Source organism: Psammomys obesus, unplaced genomic scaffold, assembly GCF_907164565.1.
Source record: "Psammomys obesus unplaced genomic scaffold, mPsaObe1.curated_primary_1811, whole genome shotgun sequence".
Taxonomy (NCBI): domain Eukaryota; kingdom Metazoa; phylum Chordata; class Mammalia; order Rodentia; family Muridae; genus Psammomys; species Psammomys obesus.
Genome location: NW_026592548.1, coordinates 14501300 through 14513787, shown reverse-complemented (window position 1 = coordinate 14513787; position 12488 = coordinate 14501300). Strand labels below are relative to the sequence as shown.

Below are 12488 nucleotides of genomic sequence, written 5' to 3'. Positions count from 1 at the left end.
TATATATATATATATATATATATATATATATATATATATATATATATCATTAAGCTTCAACCAGAAACACCTCTTTATTTTGCATTTCCGTTTTGCTGTGATTTTTCAAATATGAAGACTGCTTTGCCAGAATGAAGTCCACCACCTGATTTTTATGTGGGGCTGTAATTTTCTATTTTAGTAAATCAGACAGCCCTGTGGCTTTCTAGGTTAGTATTATTGCTTGTGCTCTGTGGCTTTTTCCTGGGCTAAAAACAAAGAATGACAGAGTGAACCGATTTAAAATACATCTTCCTGCTTGATAAAATTAGTAGTCCATGTGCCAGAGCAAGACTAGCCAGAGTGGCTGTTTTTGTCATTATGAGTGTTTTGTGAGCTACTATCATGTCAAAGTTTTTTTTTTTTTAAATTGCATGTGTGAATTTTTAAACAGATGAAAATATGTACATATGTCTAAGAGAATGGAATAGAAATACATGAGTTCTGAAGATGAGGTTTTGCGCAACTTGAGACTTTAATCATGTGACGACCCGTCTGTCACTGTTTTACTTTGCTTACCTAGTGTTGCAACAAACACCACGACCACGCACAGTGGAAGGAAATGATGTATTTCATCTTATGTGCTGCAGCCCACCATCAGGGCGCACTATGGCAGGAACTGAGGGCGGGAGCCTGGAGCAGAACTGAAGCGAAGACTGGGACACTAATGACTGGCTTGCTCAGCTACCTTCTTACACAACCCAAGACCACCTGCCCAAAGGTGACACGGCCTGGAGCGGTCTGGGACCTGCTACATCCATTGGCAATCTTTTAAAAATGCCTTATCGACACAGTGCAGGTCTTTCTGATCTGGGTAGTTCTTCAGTTGAGGTTCCCTATTCCTAGACCACTCTACAATGGAGTCAGGTTGACTATTGAAGGTAACTGTGACAGCCACCCAACCCCTGGGAATGCTAGCCTACCTTAAATGCATGACCGACAGTACTGTGTTCATCTGGAGCACTCATGTCCCTTGTTATGACCTGCAGTCTGCATGTGAGGCATCTTTAATTTGATGCCTTCTATAACCTTAAACCGTAGTGATCAAACTGCCATCTCAGTGCTAGACTTGAATATTCTAATATGGTATCAAAAACTAACTTTGACAGCTCATGTTTTTTTATTTTTAAGTATGACACTCAAACTAGTTTATTTGATTATGAGAGGAAAGTTCATTTATAGTCCAAATAGACTATTAGTGATTCTCTAAAACAGATACCAAAAGAATATAGAACACCATTAAGAAATAACTGTATAACTGACCTGTTGCTTGGCAATAGACGGGAATTAGACTGCGCATTCAAATGTTATCATCATATAGATAGCTACTTCTAGTATGGCAGGCACTTACTAAGTAAATTTTTACTAGCAGAAGGACATACAGCCTCAGTTACAGCCTACAGATGATGGCTCCCAAGTCAACATTTCTCTCCATTGCTATCAGAGTCATAGCCTTGTTTCCAGCTTCTCGTACATGTAGAAAAGCTGCAGACACTCTACGTGCCTATAATGGAACAATTACTTCCTCCTCCCAGACAGGACCTTCCTCAGTTTCCTTTGCTCGGCAATCACCGAGACATGCTTCCCAGCTATTTTTGATTCTTTCTCTACCCTCACTGTCTAGAGCCAAGAATGCAACATGTCTTCAAGTTCTGTCTTCCTTTCTATCCCTCAAACTCATCCACTTCCGTCCACCTAAACTTTGCCTGTTCAGATCCTGGTCAGCTTTTCATCTGGACTTCTGCCAGTCTTTGGATGCCTTGGCCAAGCTGGTGGGTCTCATAGACCCATGCACTCCCAAGGGAATTGGTTAACCTGAGAGATACCTAGCTCACATCTCATTCTCACTTGGTAGCAATTGAACTGCTAAGTGGATTCCTCCCCTGAGGCAATCCTGATGCACATGGAAGCCGACTTCTGTCCATCTAAGAATGTGAACATAGCTTGACTCTGAAATGTCAGACTTATGGATGTAAGACTCAACAGTCTCAAAAAGCAATTTCATATAGCAGTAGATTACAGAGTGTGGTCAGTGGGACCACCACAGGTTTTAAGTATGTATGTGAATTGGGTTTTCTTGTCACTATGACTAGACAGAAGCAACATAATGGGGGGTTCAGAGAGGATTAGAGTCCATCTTAAGGCAGGCTAGTGCCTCAGACATTGCTTAGTTGGTGAGAGCATGGCCAGTGGGTGGGATAGGAAGGAGGCAGGCTACCATACCTCCAAACAGCCATCTCCAACTGACCTACTTCCTCCAAAGACCTCGCCTTCTAAAGGTTCCCGAGCCTGCCAAAACAGTGCCACCAGCTGTGGGGACAAGTGTTCAGAAACATGACTACCAATGGGTGACACACTCAAACCATAACAGGATGTGATGGCGATGAGAGTCGTGTGGAATAAAAATGACAGCGAATTTGTGGTGTGGGGTTTAATCAACACTACTACACTACTCTCTCCCTTGCTTTCTTTAGTCAGAAAAACGTGACTAAAAATCCTGATTAAAAAGTTTCTTTGGGAAAAGTATCCTCCAACTTTTAAAAAGTAGTCTGAAAACCACAGGTACACACATGCGTACTTTGGAGTTTAGTTTTTTTTAAATTGGGATCTGCAGTAAGAAACAGCATGGCCTTCACAGCCCAGCCCAGCACACACACTGAAGCGCACTTTATGAAACAGATTGTCACTCCATTTTATAAATGCTGATGCTTTCTGCTCAGTTCATTTTTCTTCTTGATGCTGGTTGTGAACTGCTACATTGATTTCACGATCCATTGAGTTGCTACAGAGTCTGAGAAACCTTTGGCCTAGTCTTCCTTATTGGAGTTTCTTTATGAGCCGTATGAAGAAATATTTTCTTAATCCTCTCAAGAAGGGCATATAACTCACACCATTTTAGATGCTTGGGAGAGAAGTTAAGTCATCACCTAGAATGGATGTGTGAGAGTGTGCTAGCTTACTCTTCTGGGTGAAGTCATTGAAGAATGCATCTAGAGTTCGAGCTACACCAACCCAAACTCCCGAGTACTATTCACGAGATTGTCTAGATTTCAGTTCTGACTCCTTCTCACTTCCTCAATCACTTACCTGGTTTCAAGCCATCCTGAGATGTTTGGGATTCCCCAGGTGACTCACACTGTTTCTAACCCTCCCTACACAGTCATTCTTTCACTTTAGTACCCAGATCAACAGAACAGTACTTCCTCTGAGCTCTTTTCTGAGAGCTGCCAAAGTCCTAGGGCATGGTTTCCATTCCTGCCAAGCTCTGAGAGGCAGGGTAGCAACTGTTCATGATGGCAGGTGACAGCACAGCTAGCTAGCATAGCGCCTGTCTATGCAGCCTCTAGTCAGTTTCATCCGCTTATCTCCTTTGCTGCTGACTGTGGAGCCTCTCGGGCCACAAAAACATCTGAGGCAAAGCTTGCTTGCTTAGGGGACTTATGAAAGGAAGATAAGAGCCACACATTAACAATCACATTGAATAATGCACAGTGCTAAGAGCCTGCATAGGGAAATAGGGCCTTACCTCCTGGGCTCAGTCAGCCGCTCTAAATGTCGAAGTTCATCACCTAGGAGACTAAGATTGAAATCCTGTATGGCTGTGCTGTAAATGAGAAGCATATCTAAAACTCTAGGAACTCTGCCTGGCCAGAGGCTCTGAGGGAAATGATGGTATGGACTGAAGCAGGCAGTGTACCCAGAGGCAGGTAAATTTTGCTAGAGGAGCTGAAAACAGGATTGATCACTGTGTGATGGTGGGAGCAGTTCAGTCGGGGGGTGGGGCAGAATGGGAGCTCAGTTTGGAAAGAAAACAAGACATCAGATTGGGGGAGGGGAAGGCATGTCTGACCACGCAGAACAAAGAGCTGATGGCGCCCAGAGGAGGACCATGTGTGTCTTGCCTACAGACTAGTTATGAGGCTAGTATTTGTACACTGATTTATATATGTGTACAGAAACATTTTTTCCAAATTTAAGGTGTCGATATTAATCTCTAGAGATATGTTTTTCTTATTTTAAAGGATTCTGCCTCTTTTCCCCTTTCTGTATTTAATATATATGGAGTCTATGATTTTGTTGTCAGTGTCAGATTGTCTGAATAATTTTGGGTCAGGTTAGAGATAGTTTATAAAATGGGCTGTACCATATACTCACCCAGGGAATCTGTCAGTCCTATGCACCTCCACACCCTCCCGGAGATGCTGAGAGTAGGTCCATGAGGGAGCAGAAGGGAAATCATTAAAATTTTCTCTGGTTGGGCTGGGAGGATTGCTTAATGGGTAAAGCATTTGCTAGCTACTCTGGGAAACTACCGGTTTAGAGAATCCACCTTGATCAGTTTTCAGCCAAGGCATTGTATATGTGCTGAAAACAAGGCAAATCTGCCTGAATTTTATAATGACTTGAATAGTTACGTAGAATTTGGCAATGTCCTCCATGGAAAAAAAAAAGTTTAGGAGAAACTTAGCATATCTTTAATTTCAACATAAAATCTCCCATGTGTGCAATAGAATGGTGTAGACAAAGAAAACGCTTGGCCAGTGAGGCTACACCTGCAAGTCTCAGGCTTCTCTTAAATTCCTCTGTTTACCTGGAGCTTTAGCTCTTTGCATGCCTCTGTCCCGTTCTGTGGGACCTTCCGGAACAGCCCGGGACAAGCCCAGGCCTATTTCTTCTGTGTCATCAACGGGCAGGTTTTAGAAGGCAGTTTGACCCATCATGTCTTTCGTTAGTCTTAGTCCTCTCCAAGAAAAGCATTCCAGTTTCTTCCACTGGTCCTCAGATAAGCACCTATGCCTTGGCTGAAAACTGATCAAGGTGGAGTCTCTAAACTGGTAGTTTCCCAGGGTAGCTAGCAAATACTTGACCCGTTACGCAATCCTCCCAGCCCAACAGAAGAAAATTTTAATTATTTACCTTCTGTGGTGTGGTCAGTTTCTATAGCATATGAGCTATTAGATCCACAGTGTCTGCATTCTGTTGGGCATGTGGATGAGAACCTGGCCTTCAGGGCAACGGGTCTTATGTTATCCCATAAGTGAGTAGGATGTGGGCCTCAGCATGAAGCACCTGCTCCTTAGGGCAATCAGCCCCCACGCTCAGGCTGTTCTTTCACGGAAGACTTGCCTCTCACTGTGCGCTGGAGACAATGTAAACAGATCAGCAGGATTATTTCCCCTGACCCCAGATAGGATATAACTGAACCTCAACCCAGAAGCCGCACTTGTGCTTTCTTCCCGTTAAGAAGAAGACATGGCGTGGCCGCTGCCAGGCAGGCAGCCCAGCACGAGGTACAAGGCTCCCTGGCCTGCCCTCACCTGGCCTGTTACCGGCTAGGTGGTGCCCGTGAGTGGGTCTCTCGGCTAAAACCAAAGTTATATTAGTGTCTATTTACAAAAATTACATTAATTCATACAAAATTAGGGTTCAGTAAAAAAAAAAAAAAGTCACGTCATTACTGAATAAACTATTTGGAAAGAGGAAGTGTGTGAGTGTGTGTATTACCATGTTATAACAAATGAGGCACCAATTTAAAGGTTTATTTGTAGTGTTCAGGTTATCTGTTTGACCAATATAAACCTGTGTACTGAGTGGGAAATAAAGCTTTCAAAATTTAAACACACACACACACACTATATGAAAACTTCCTTTTTTTTTTTCTAATTGAGATCTTTTCCATTTCCTTCAGTTCCTTTGCACCCGTCCATTGGTCTGGAAGTTACATGTTTATTAAATTTTTCTGTGTAATTAACAAAGACAAAATCAGATGCTGATTTTTTTTTCTTTCCTCCCATTATTTCCCTTTTTTCCCCATTAACTTTCCTTTCTCCCTAAGGACTTTGGAACATTCCCACTGAAGTTTCTTTGCAATTAGGCAATTTCATACAGAAAAGGCTCTTCACCTCCCAGCTGGCAGCCTTAGCTTTTGATGGCTGGCTTGTTTAGCTCTTCTCTTGACAACACTGTGACCTTCTTTAAGGAGTACCAACGGGATAAACGTTTTACTGTTGTGGAAAACACAGACCATTGGAGTTGAATAGGGCCTCAAAGAGGTTCAAACTGGTGCTTCTCAAAGTTTTCAGCAAGCCCAACAATAAGAAATATGCCTTGGGGTGCGAAGAGATGGGTTGGTGGTTATGAGGGCATGCCACACTTCCAGAGGACCTGACTTCAGTTCTCAGCACCCACATCAGGGGGCTCACAACTCTCTGTGACTCAGGCTCCAGCAGGTCTGGTGCCTCTGGCCTCCATGGGCACCTGCACTCACAGGCCCACACAAACATACTTTATCAAAACAATGACTTCTTAAAAATAGGGATCCACTGCTCCACGGCCAATATACCTTTATGCAATGACAACCATTCCCTTGGTCTGTGTGATATACTGAGTCATTTCATCCTATTGTACTCTCTTTTTTTAAAAAATGGTCCAAGTCCATTAAACTAATTATGCACCCACCAAAGGATTTGTGCCACAGTTTAAAATTTTAGATGTGCCCTAAAGTCCATGATGTACAGGGGAGGAAGCCCAGTCCCTACTCTGGGGCTGAGATCCCCAGGAGTTGTACCATAAGTGCACGGGAAGCCAGCTACCCTCCCTACCATTCACATCCAGCTTTTTACACACATGTTAGTCAGACCAGAAACAAACAAACAAACAACCCGCATGGGATGGGGAAAGCAGTAGTTTTTGGTAATGTGCAATTTTAAATTAGAGAACTAACCTCTACTCTTATCTCTTACACATCTAACCTTGGTCCAAGCAAAGCCACAGCTCAGAAGGTCAAACACAGTATTAGGGACCAGTTCTCATCGGCTCTGACCCTCATATACAGCCACATTTATGTGAACAACAAGGAGAAAACCTCCCGGAGATGCTTCTAACCAATGAGAGTAACCAGTTGTTGGTAGGGTTTTATAGACTCGTGTCTTCCTTTTTCCACGTTAGCTTTTAGCTCTGTGGCACTGTCTGGTACAACCCCAAGCACACTGTAAGCTTGAGATGAATGTTTATTGACTTGTAATAATGGCATTGTAAGGCCACTGAGAGAAGATAGCCACGTCACGGAGAGGAGATGGGTCTCATCACAGTGAAGAATGTCTTCTGTGGAGGAAGAACACACATTAAAATTAGGGGTCTCCTAAAACCTACTTATTATGGCCACAGTACGTAACTTTTCTACTGCCAATCTCTTGGCATGGTCCTGTGAGTTAATCAGGAAAAACATTTCTCCCACCGGGTCTGGCTCACAGTCGAATATAAAAGTTGGCTGCTAACTGTTGCCCAAGGCTATGTTAACCAAGCAGCAAAACATCAGACCTGTTCCAACATCACTGAGCTGACAGGTGAGGTCGGTGTGAGCCTGTTACTGGTGGATTGTGTTCGTGTTCCACTACGGTCTACAAAGCACAGCTCTATATCTATCGCACCACGAAAGAATTGCTTCTTGCAAAAGCAATGGAGATCACAGCAGATGATTAAGTAAATAGCCTGCAAATATGTCACAGAGAACAGAGCGCTCAGGAAGCCCCAGTGTGCGTTTGTGATGGATGGAACTTTTGACTTGATTAAAGTCTGAAGATAATGCCGCAGGAGCTGTGACTGCCTGCCCCTGACAAAACCTATTGTATAATGTTACTTGGTGGGGGCGGCGTGGCTTGTGGGGGTTGCGTGTGGGATGTATTAGTCATTGCTAGAATTTTTGAGAAAGCGTTTAGAAGGCCTGAAGTCGGGAACAGCAGCATGGGTAAGACTGTGAGGGTTGGAGTCCTGCACGCAGAGGCTGGGAATGTGAGTAACTACAGCAGCCTTCTAATGTGGTTCAGAAAACTGCTGGGGCTCGCCTATGGAGAACACTTTATAATTACTTTATAAAGGTTAGCCTTTATCAGTAATGAGACCTGGATGAGCAGATGGCCAGCAAGGTAGAACACCGGGGATAATCAAAGGGGGTCCCGGCCATTCACCTCTAACCCTCTTCTGAAAGATATAAGTTCCCTTGGCAGGTGACAAAACACGAAAGGCAGGGACAGAGACTCTGAGTCAGTATCCAAGGCCTGAGCAGCCCTTGCTTCTTCCTCTCCCCCCACAGGCGCCTTCGTGGTGTGCTGGACCCCGGGTCTGGTGGTGCTGCTGCTGGACGGCCTGAACTGCCAGCAGTGTAACGTGCAGCGCGTGAAGCGCTGGTTCCTGCTGCTGGCGCTGCTCAACTCCGTCATGAACCCCATCATCTACTCCTACAAGGATGAGGACATGTACAGCACCATGAGGAAGATGATCTGCTGTGCCCCGCAGGACAGCAGCTCCGAGAGGCGCCCATCCCGCATCCCCTCTACCATCAACAGCAGGAGCGACACCGGAAGCCAGTACTTGGAGGACAGCATCAGCCAGGGCCAGGTGTGCAACAAAAACAGCAACTAAGCCAACTCCTTGGCCCTCTTCCCCAGGGGAAGGAGCTGTTAAGAATCCTCACTGTCTCACCAAGCCCGTGGACAGAGTTGTTTGAGGTCTCCATGAATCACTGCTGGGGTTTTTAAGTTTTCATTGTCAAGAAAGATAAAAGACACTGTGTTTAGTGAAAGTGCGCAGAAAGGGGAGACACGACAGCAGGTCCCTACTTGTGGTCTATGAACTGCTCAAAACATCCTCCAGCTTGGGAGACATGCTGTGCTCCGCTGCCATCTTGCCTCCATTCTCTGTGTTTTGAAAGATGGTGTTGAAGGGTCTAGGTCAAAAGAAATAATAGATAATGGTACTTGAGCCTCCTGGTGTAGCTTCTAGACTCTATGTAGTTGTTTTTGCATGCATTTAAAAGGTTAAGAAATGTTTTAGCAGTGAGCTTTGTTTTCCCAAAGGAAGCCATGGCCAGGAGCTAGATGTACTGTAAGAACCTGGGAAAAACCGGTACAGGCTCTGGAGGAACTTAGAACCAAATGAACTTTCTGAGGAAAAAAAAAAAAAACATTTATGGAAAGGAACACTGCAAAGGTGAGAGTACGGAAGCAGCTCTGGGGTGTGAAGTTTTTGTCCTTTAGCATTTGCGGGGGCACGCTCTGCCTGCTCTACTTACACAATTCAACGTGTACAATTCGAAGAGGTCAGTCAGCAATGGAGAGCTTAATCGACTGCCTCCACTGCCTCCACTGCCTCCTACACTTTCCAGCCCAGGACAGTGGCTTGAGAAATTACCTAAACAAGAAAAGAAAATTCACTTCTAAACTGCCAACTGTATAGCAGAGTAAATGATGGTATTGACTGGCGAGCTGGACCTCTTCCAGATAGGGTCAAATATGAGCATGACTAGATACTCAGTCTTGGTTATCTGGATACTGCTGGTAGGTTTGCTGGATTCCATATGTATAGTAATTGCATGTCTAGTATTTTACCCAAAGCTGCCAACATACTTGTGAACTAAATCTTGATCTTATATCATTCTCCTTTGAAGACTTATAAAAGACAATTGAAAACAAAAACAGAGTTTCATACTCATAGGCTACTGACCAGTGTTTTCTATGTAAGAAATTTAGAGAATATTCTGACTTAAAATAAGACTAACTTCAAGGCAGGCACTATAGTATTTATGCAGTTTGCAAACGTTTACATCTTTTCTGTCTTTGCTGTTGTGATGTAACATTTATGTGCACAAACTACTTGTAATAAAAGAATTTAAGAAGTTGTGCTTTGAGATATAATGGCCTAAAATATAGAGCATTATGATTTGAAGGCTTAGATTTTACATGCTTGGCACCATAGGGGGGTGTACCCAAAGCTTATGTTAAAACTACCTGTAAAATAAAAAATTTAAAGGACCCATTCTCCCTTGATAAGGTCCATTATTGCTTTGTATATTATCTAAGCAAAAATACAGCTTGTGGTAACTGTGACTCACATTTCTATTGCCGAAGAAAAATCAAATTTGCCATGAAGTACATACTCTCAGTGTTTTATTCCAACTCTACAGCTGGCCAAAGGGTGGAGAATTGAAATTGAATTCCAGTCCCTGAATAGCTACTAAGGGATCTTTAAAGGTTTTATTTTGAGGCAAGAACCATTTTTAGTGACCTGCAGCCGAGTGTCATATTCAGAATGGTGTCTGGAGGGGATCCAAAATGTGGAAACACAGGGTGGAAAGATATAGCTTTTGTTTTTATGCTCACACACATCTCGAGAATGGCACAAGAACAGGGAATTCATTTATATTTGGAGATGATGGTTGGAGAGGTTGCAGAGTTCACCACGACCACTCCGAAAACCCAGCCTTCGGTGTGTGAGGGGAATGAATACGAAGAGAAACTTCCCCTCGCAGTTCTAAAGGTCCCGAGTCTGCAAGTCTTATCTGTATCCATTGCATTGGTCAGACTGAACATCTTACCCAGACTTTACCAGATCCATATTTGACTCCGAGCACAGGTCAAGCCAGACCTCATCTCTTTAAGTTTGTAGCATCATCTGTGGTGTTATGATCACTCTGTGTTGCTAAGAGAAATTAGTCCTGTGTGAAAACTGCTATCTTGGAAATGGACATCTTTTTGAAAGCAAGATTTTGAAATTTCTTGGCAAAGAATAATTTTCATTACAACTGAGTGGTAAATGTGGCTCCATTTGTGGGTTTTAGAAGCCCTGAGTTTGACTACAACAACAGAAGGGCCCTGATGGCATGCGTATGGTTCTAAATAAGGCCACCACTAACTCCCAACACGTGTGCCTCCGACTTTGTGAATTCATTTGTGAAAAACCAGTATCTTGACGCTTTTTCACAAATGCTGAAAGTCAAAATGGGTCAGTTTTGATGCGCTCTCTTCCCTAGTGTTCTGAGCACTTGCCCACCTTATATTAAGGCGGCCTGGGAGCAAGGTCCCCAGCTGTGTGGCAGCAAGTATGATCCTGTCCACAGGCAGCCATCGCCCCACGCAGGGCACAGTGTTTGCTAAGCTCTGTCTGTAGGAGAGGCTCACGGAGGTTGAAAGCATTTGTGCCTTTTAGCTCATTGGTCCTCTGATCACTCAAGGGCGATAAGACTATTTGGTCCTCTTTTCCTCCTTGGTGAATAAGTGTAATGAAGTTAAGCCCCGTAAAGATACCCATGAAGGTGACCTGGTGACAAACTCAAAACTCATTAGAACCTGGAATAAAAATAACCTCCACATCACCCTACAACATGATGCACCTCAGTGTGTCCTGAAGAGAATTCATGACACACACAGCCTTCCGACTTCAGGGAGCTTACCATAGAATCTCATTCTTTCTGTGGATCACTAAACATGCTGTTAAATTGGAAATCCCCAACGCTCCCTCCAGTTTCCTATATTGTCTTTCAGGGGTAGAAGCTGGGGTTGAAGTTGCTTAAAGATGAAGATTTTTAGAGTAAGAGAAAGCACATTTTGTGTGACAGATGCGCTACCAAACACATCACAAAATTTGCTCATAATTTAATATTAGTTTCCACAGAGATATAAATATTACTAGGCATGTAATTACCGTGGGTTTTTCTTCTTTGCTCTGCTGCTGTAATTTATTCATTTTCTCCACTGCGTCTTAGAGTGTGCTTTTTCTTAAATTATCAGTGACAGATTATTGATGACAGCTGTTGTTAGGGGTCTGGAGTTTTATCATCTGTAATATCTGGAGTAAGGTTTACACACAAACAGTAACGCATGGAACATTGACTCATGTGCAGAAGGTTCAGAGCACATACATGAAAGTGGGTGCTCCACCACTCTGTGGAACACGGTGACCGTGGGTGACAGTCAGTGATCACCAGTCCAACCAACTTTTGGATGTTGCAGTTCAAGGCTGTTTTTAAAATTTTGCAATTTTATGCAGTAACACATAGTATTTTTCTGTACCGGTAATCTCAAGCTTGTATGACCCAGCTTCCATAAAATGCACCCGCCCTTTATTTGTTGTTGAGTTTAGCGCTTGCACATCATACAGTAAGGTCGATTAAATCAAAAGGGGAGAGCTCTGTACCACATTCTGTGCTGCATAGTTGTGCACATTAGGGAGAAATGTCCGCTACTTCCTGAAGTCACTTTTATGTTTTTTATGTGTGCACATTTGTTCTCGTCTGTGCATTTTCATGTGCAGGTATGTATGCATTTCATGCATTTCATGTGCAGGTATGTATGCACACGTTTATTTACTAATGAGAAGGCCAGATGTCAGGATGACAATGACATGTCACTCGTCAGGACACGGCCAACCTTGTTCTTGAGAGAGGGTCCCTCACCGACCTAGAGATTGCTTATCAGCACCATTATCGGGTTATAAAGCCAACATCCAAAAGTATTTTTTGCATACAGTGAACTAATAGTGAACTTGCTCAGAACTTGCCCAAGGTATAAAATAAAAAATTTAAGATGCTATGATAAGAAATGAAGAAGTACTAAGTGAAGATTTTCCATGCTCCTGGACAGGCAGTGTCAGTACATGATTATGGCTATATATCC

The 12488-nt window shown here is 43.3% G+C and overlaps 1 protein-coding gene across 4 annotated transcripts in view; it reads left to right on the top strand.

The window, feature by feature from the left end:
* Lpar3 (lysophosphatidic acid receptor 3) overlaps positions 1-9895 on the top strand; it is a 65871-nt gene extending 55976 nt beyond the window's left edge. For all 4 annotated transcript variants that reach the window (XM_055614366.1, XM_055614365.1, XM_055614367.1 and 1 more), the window contains exon 3: positions 8132-9895. In XM_055614366.1, coding sequence (XP_055470341.1) covers positions 8132-8460 — 329 coding nt within the window. In that variant the 3' untranslated portion in view covers positions 8461-9895. The remainder of the gene's footprint in view (positions 1-8131) is intronic.
* The last annotated feature ends 2593 nt before the right edge of the window (positions 9896-12488 follow it).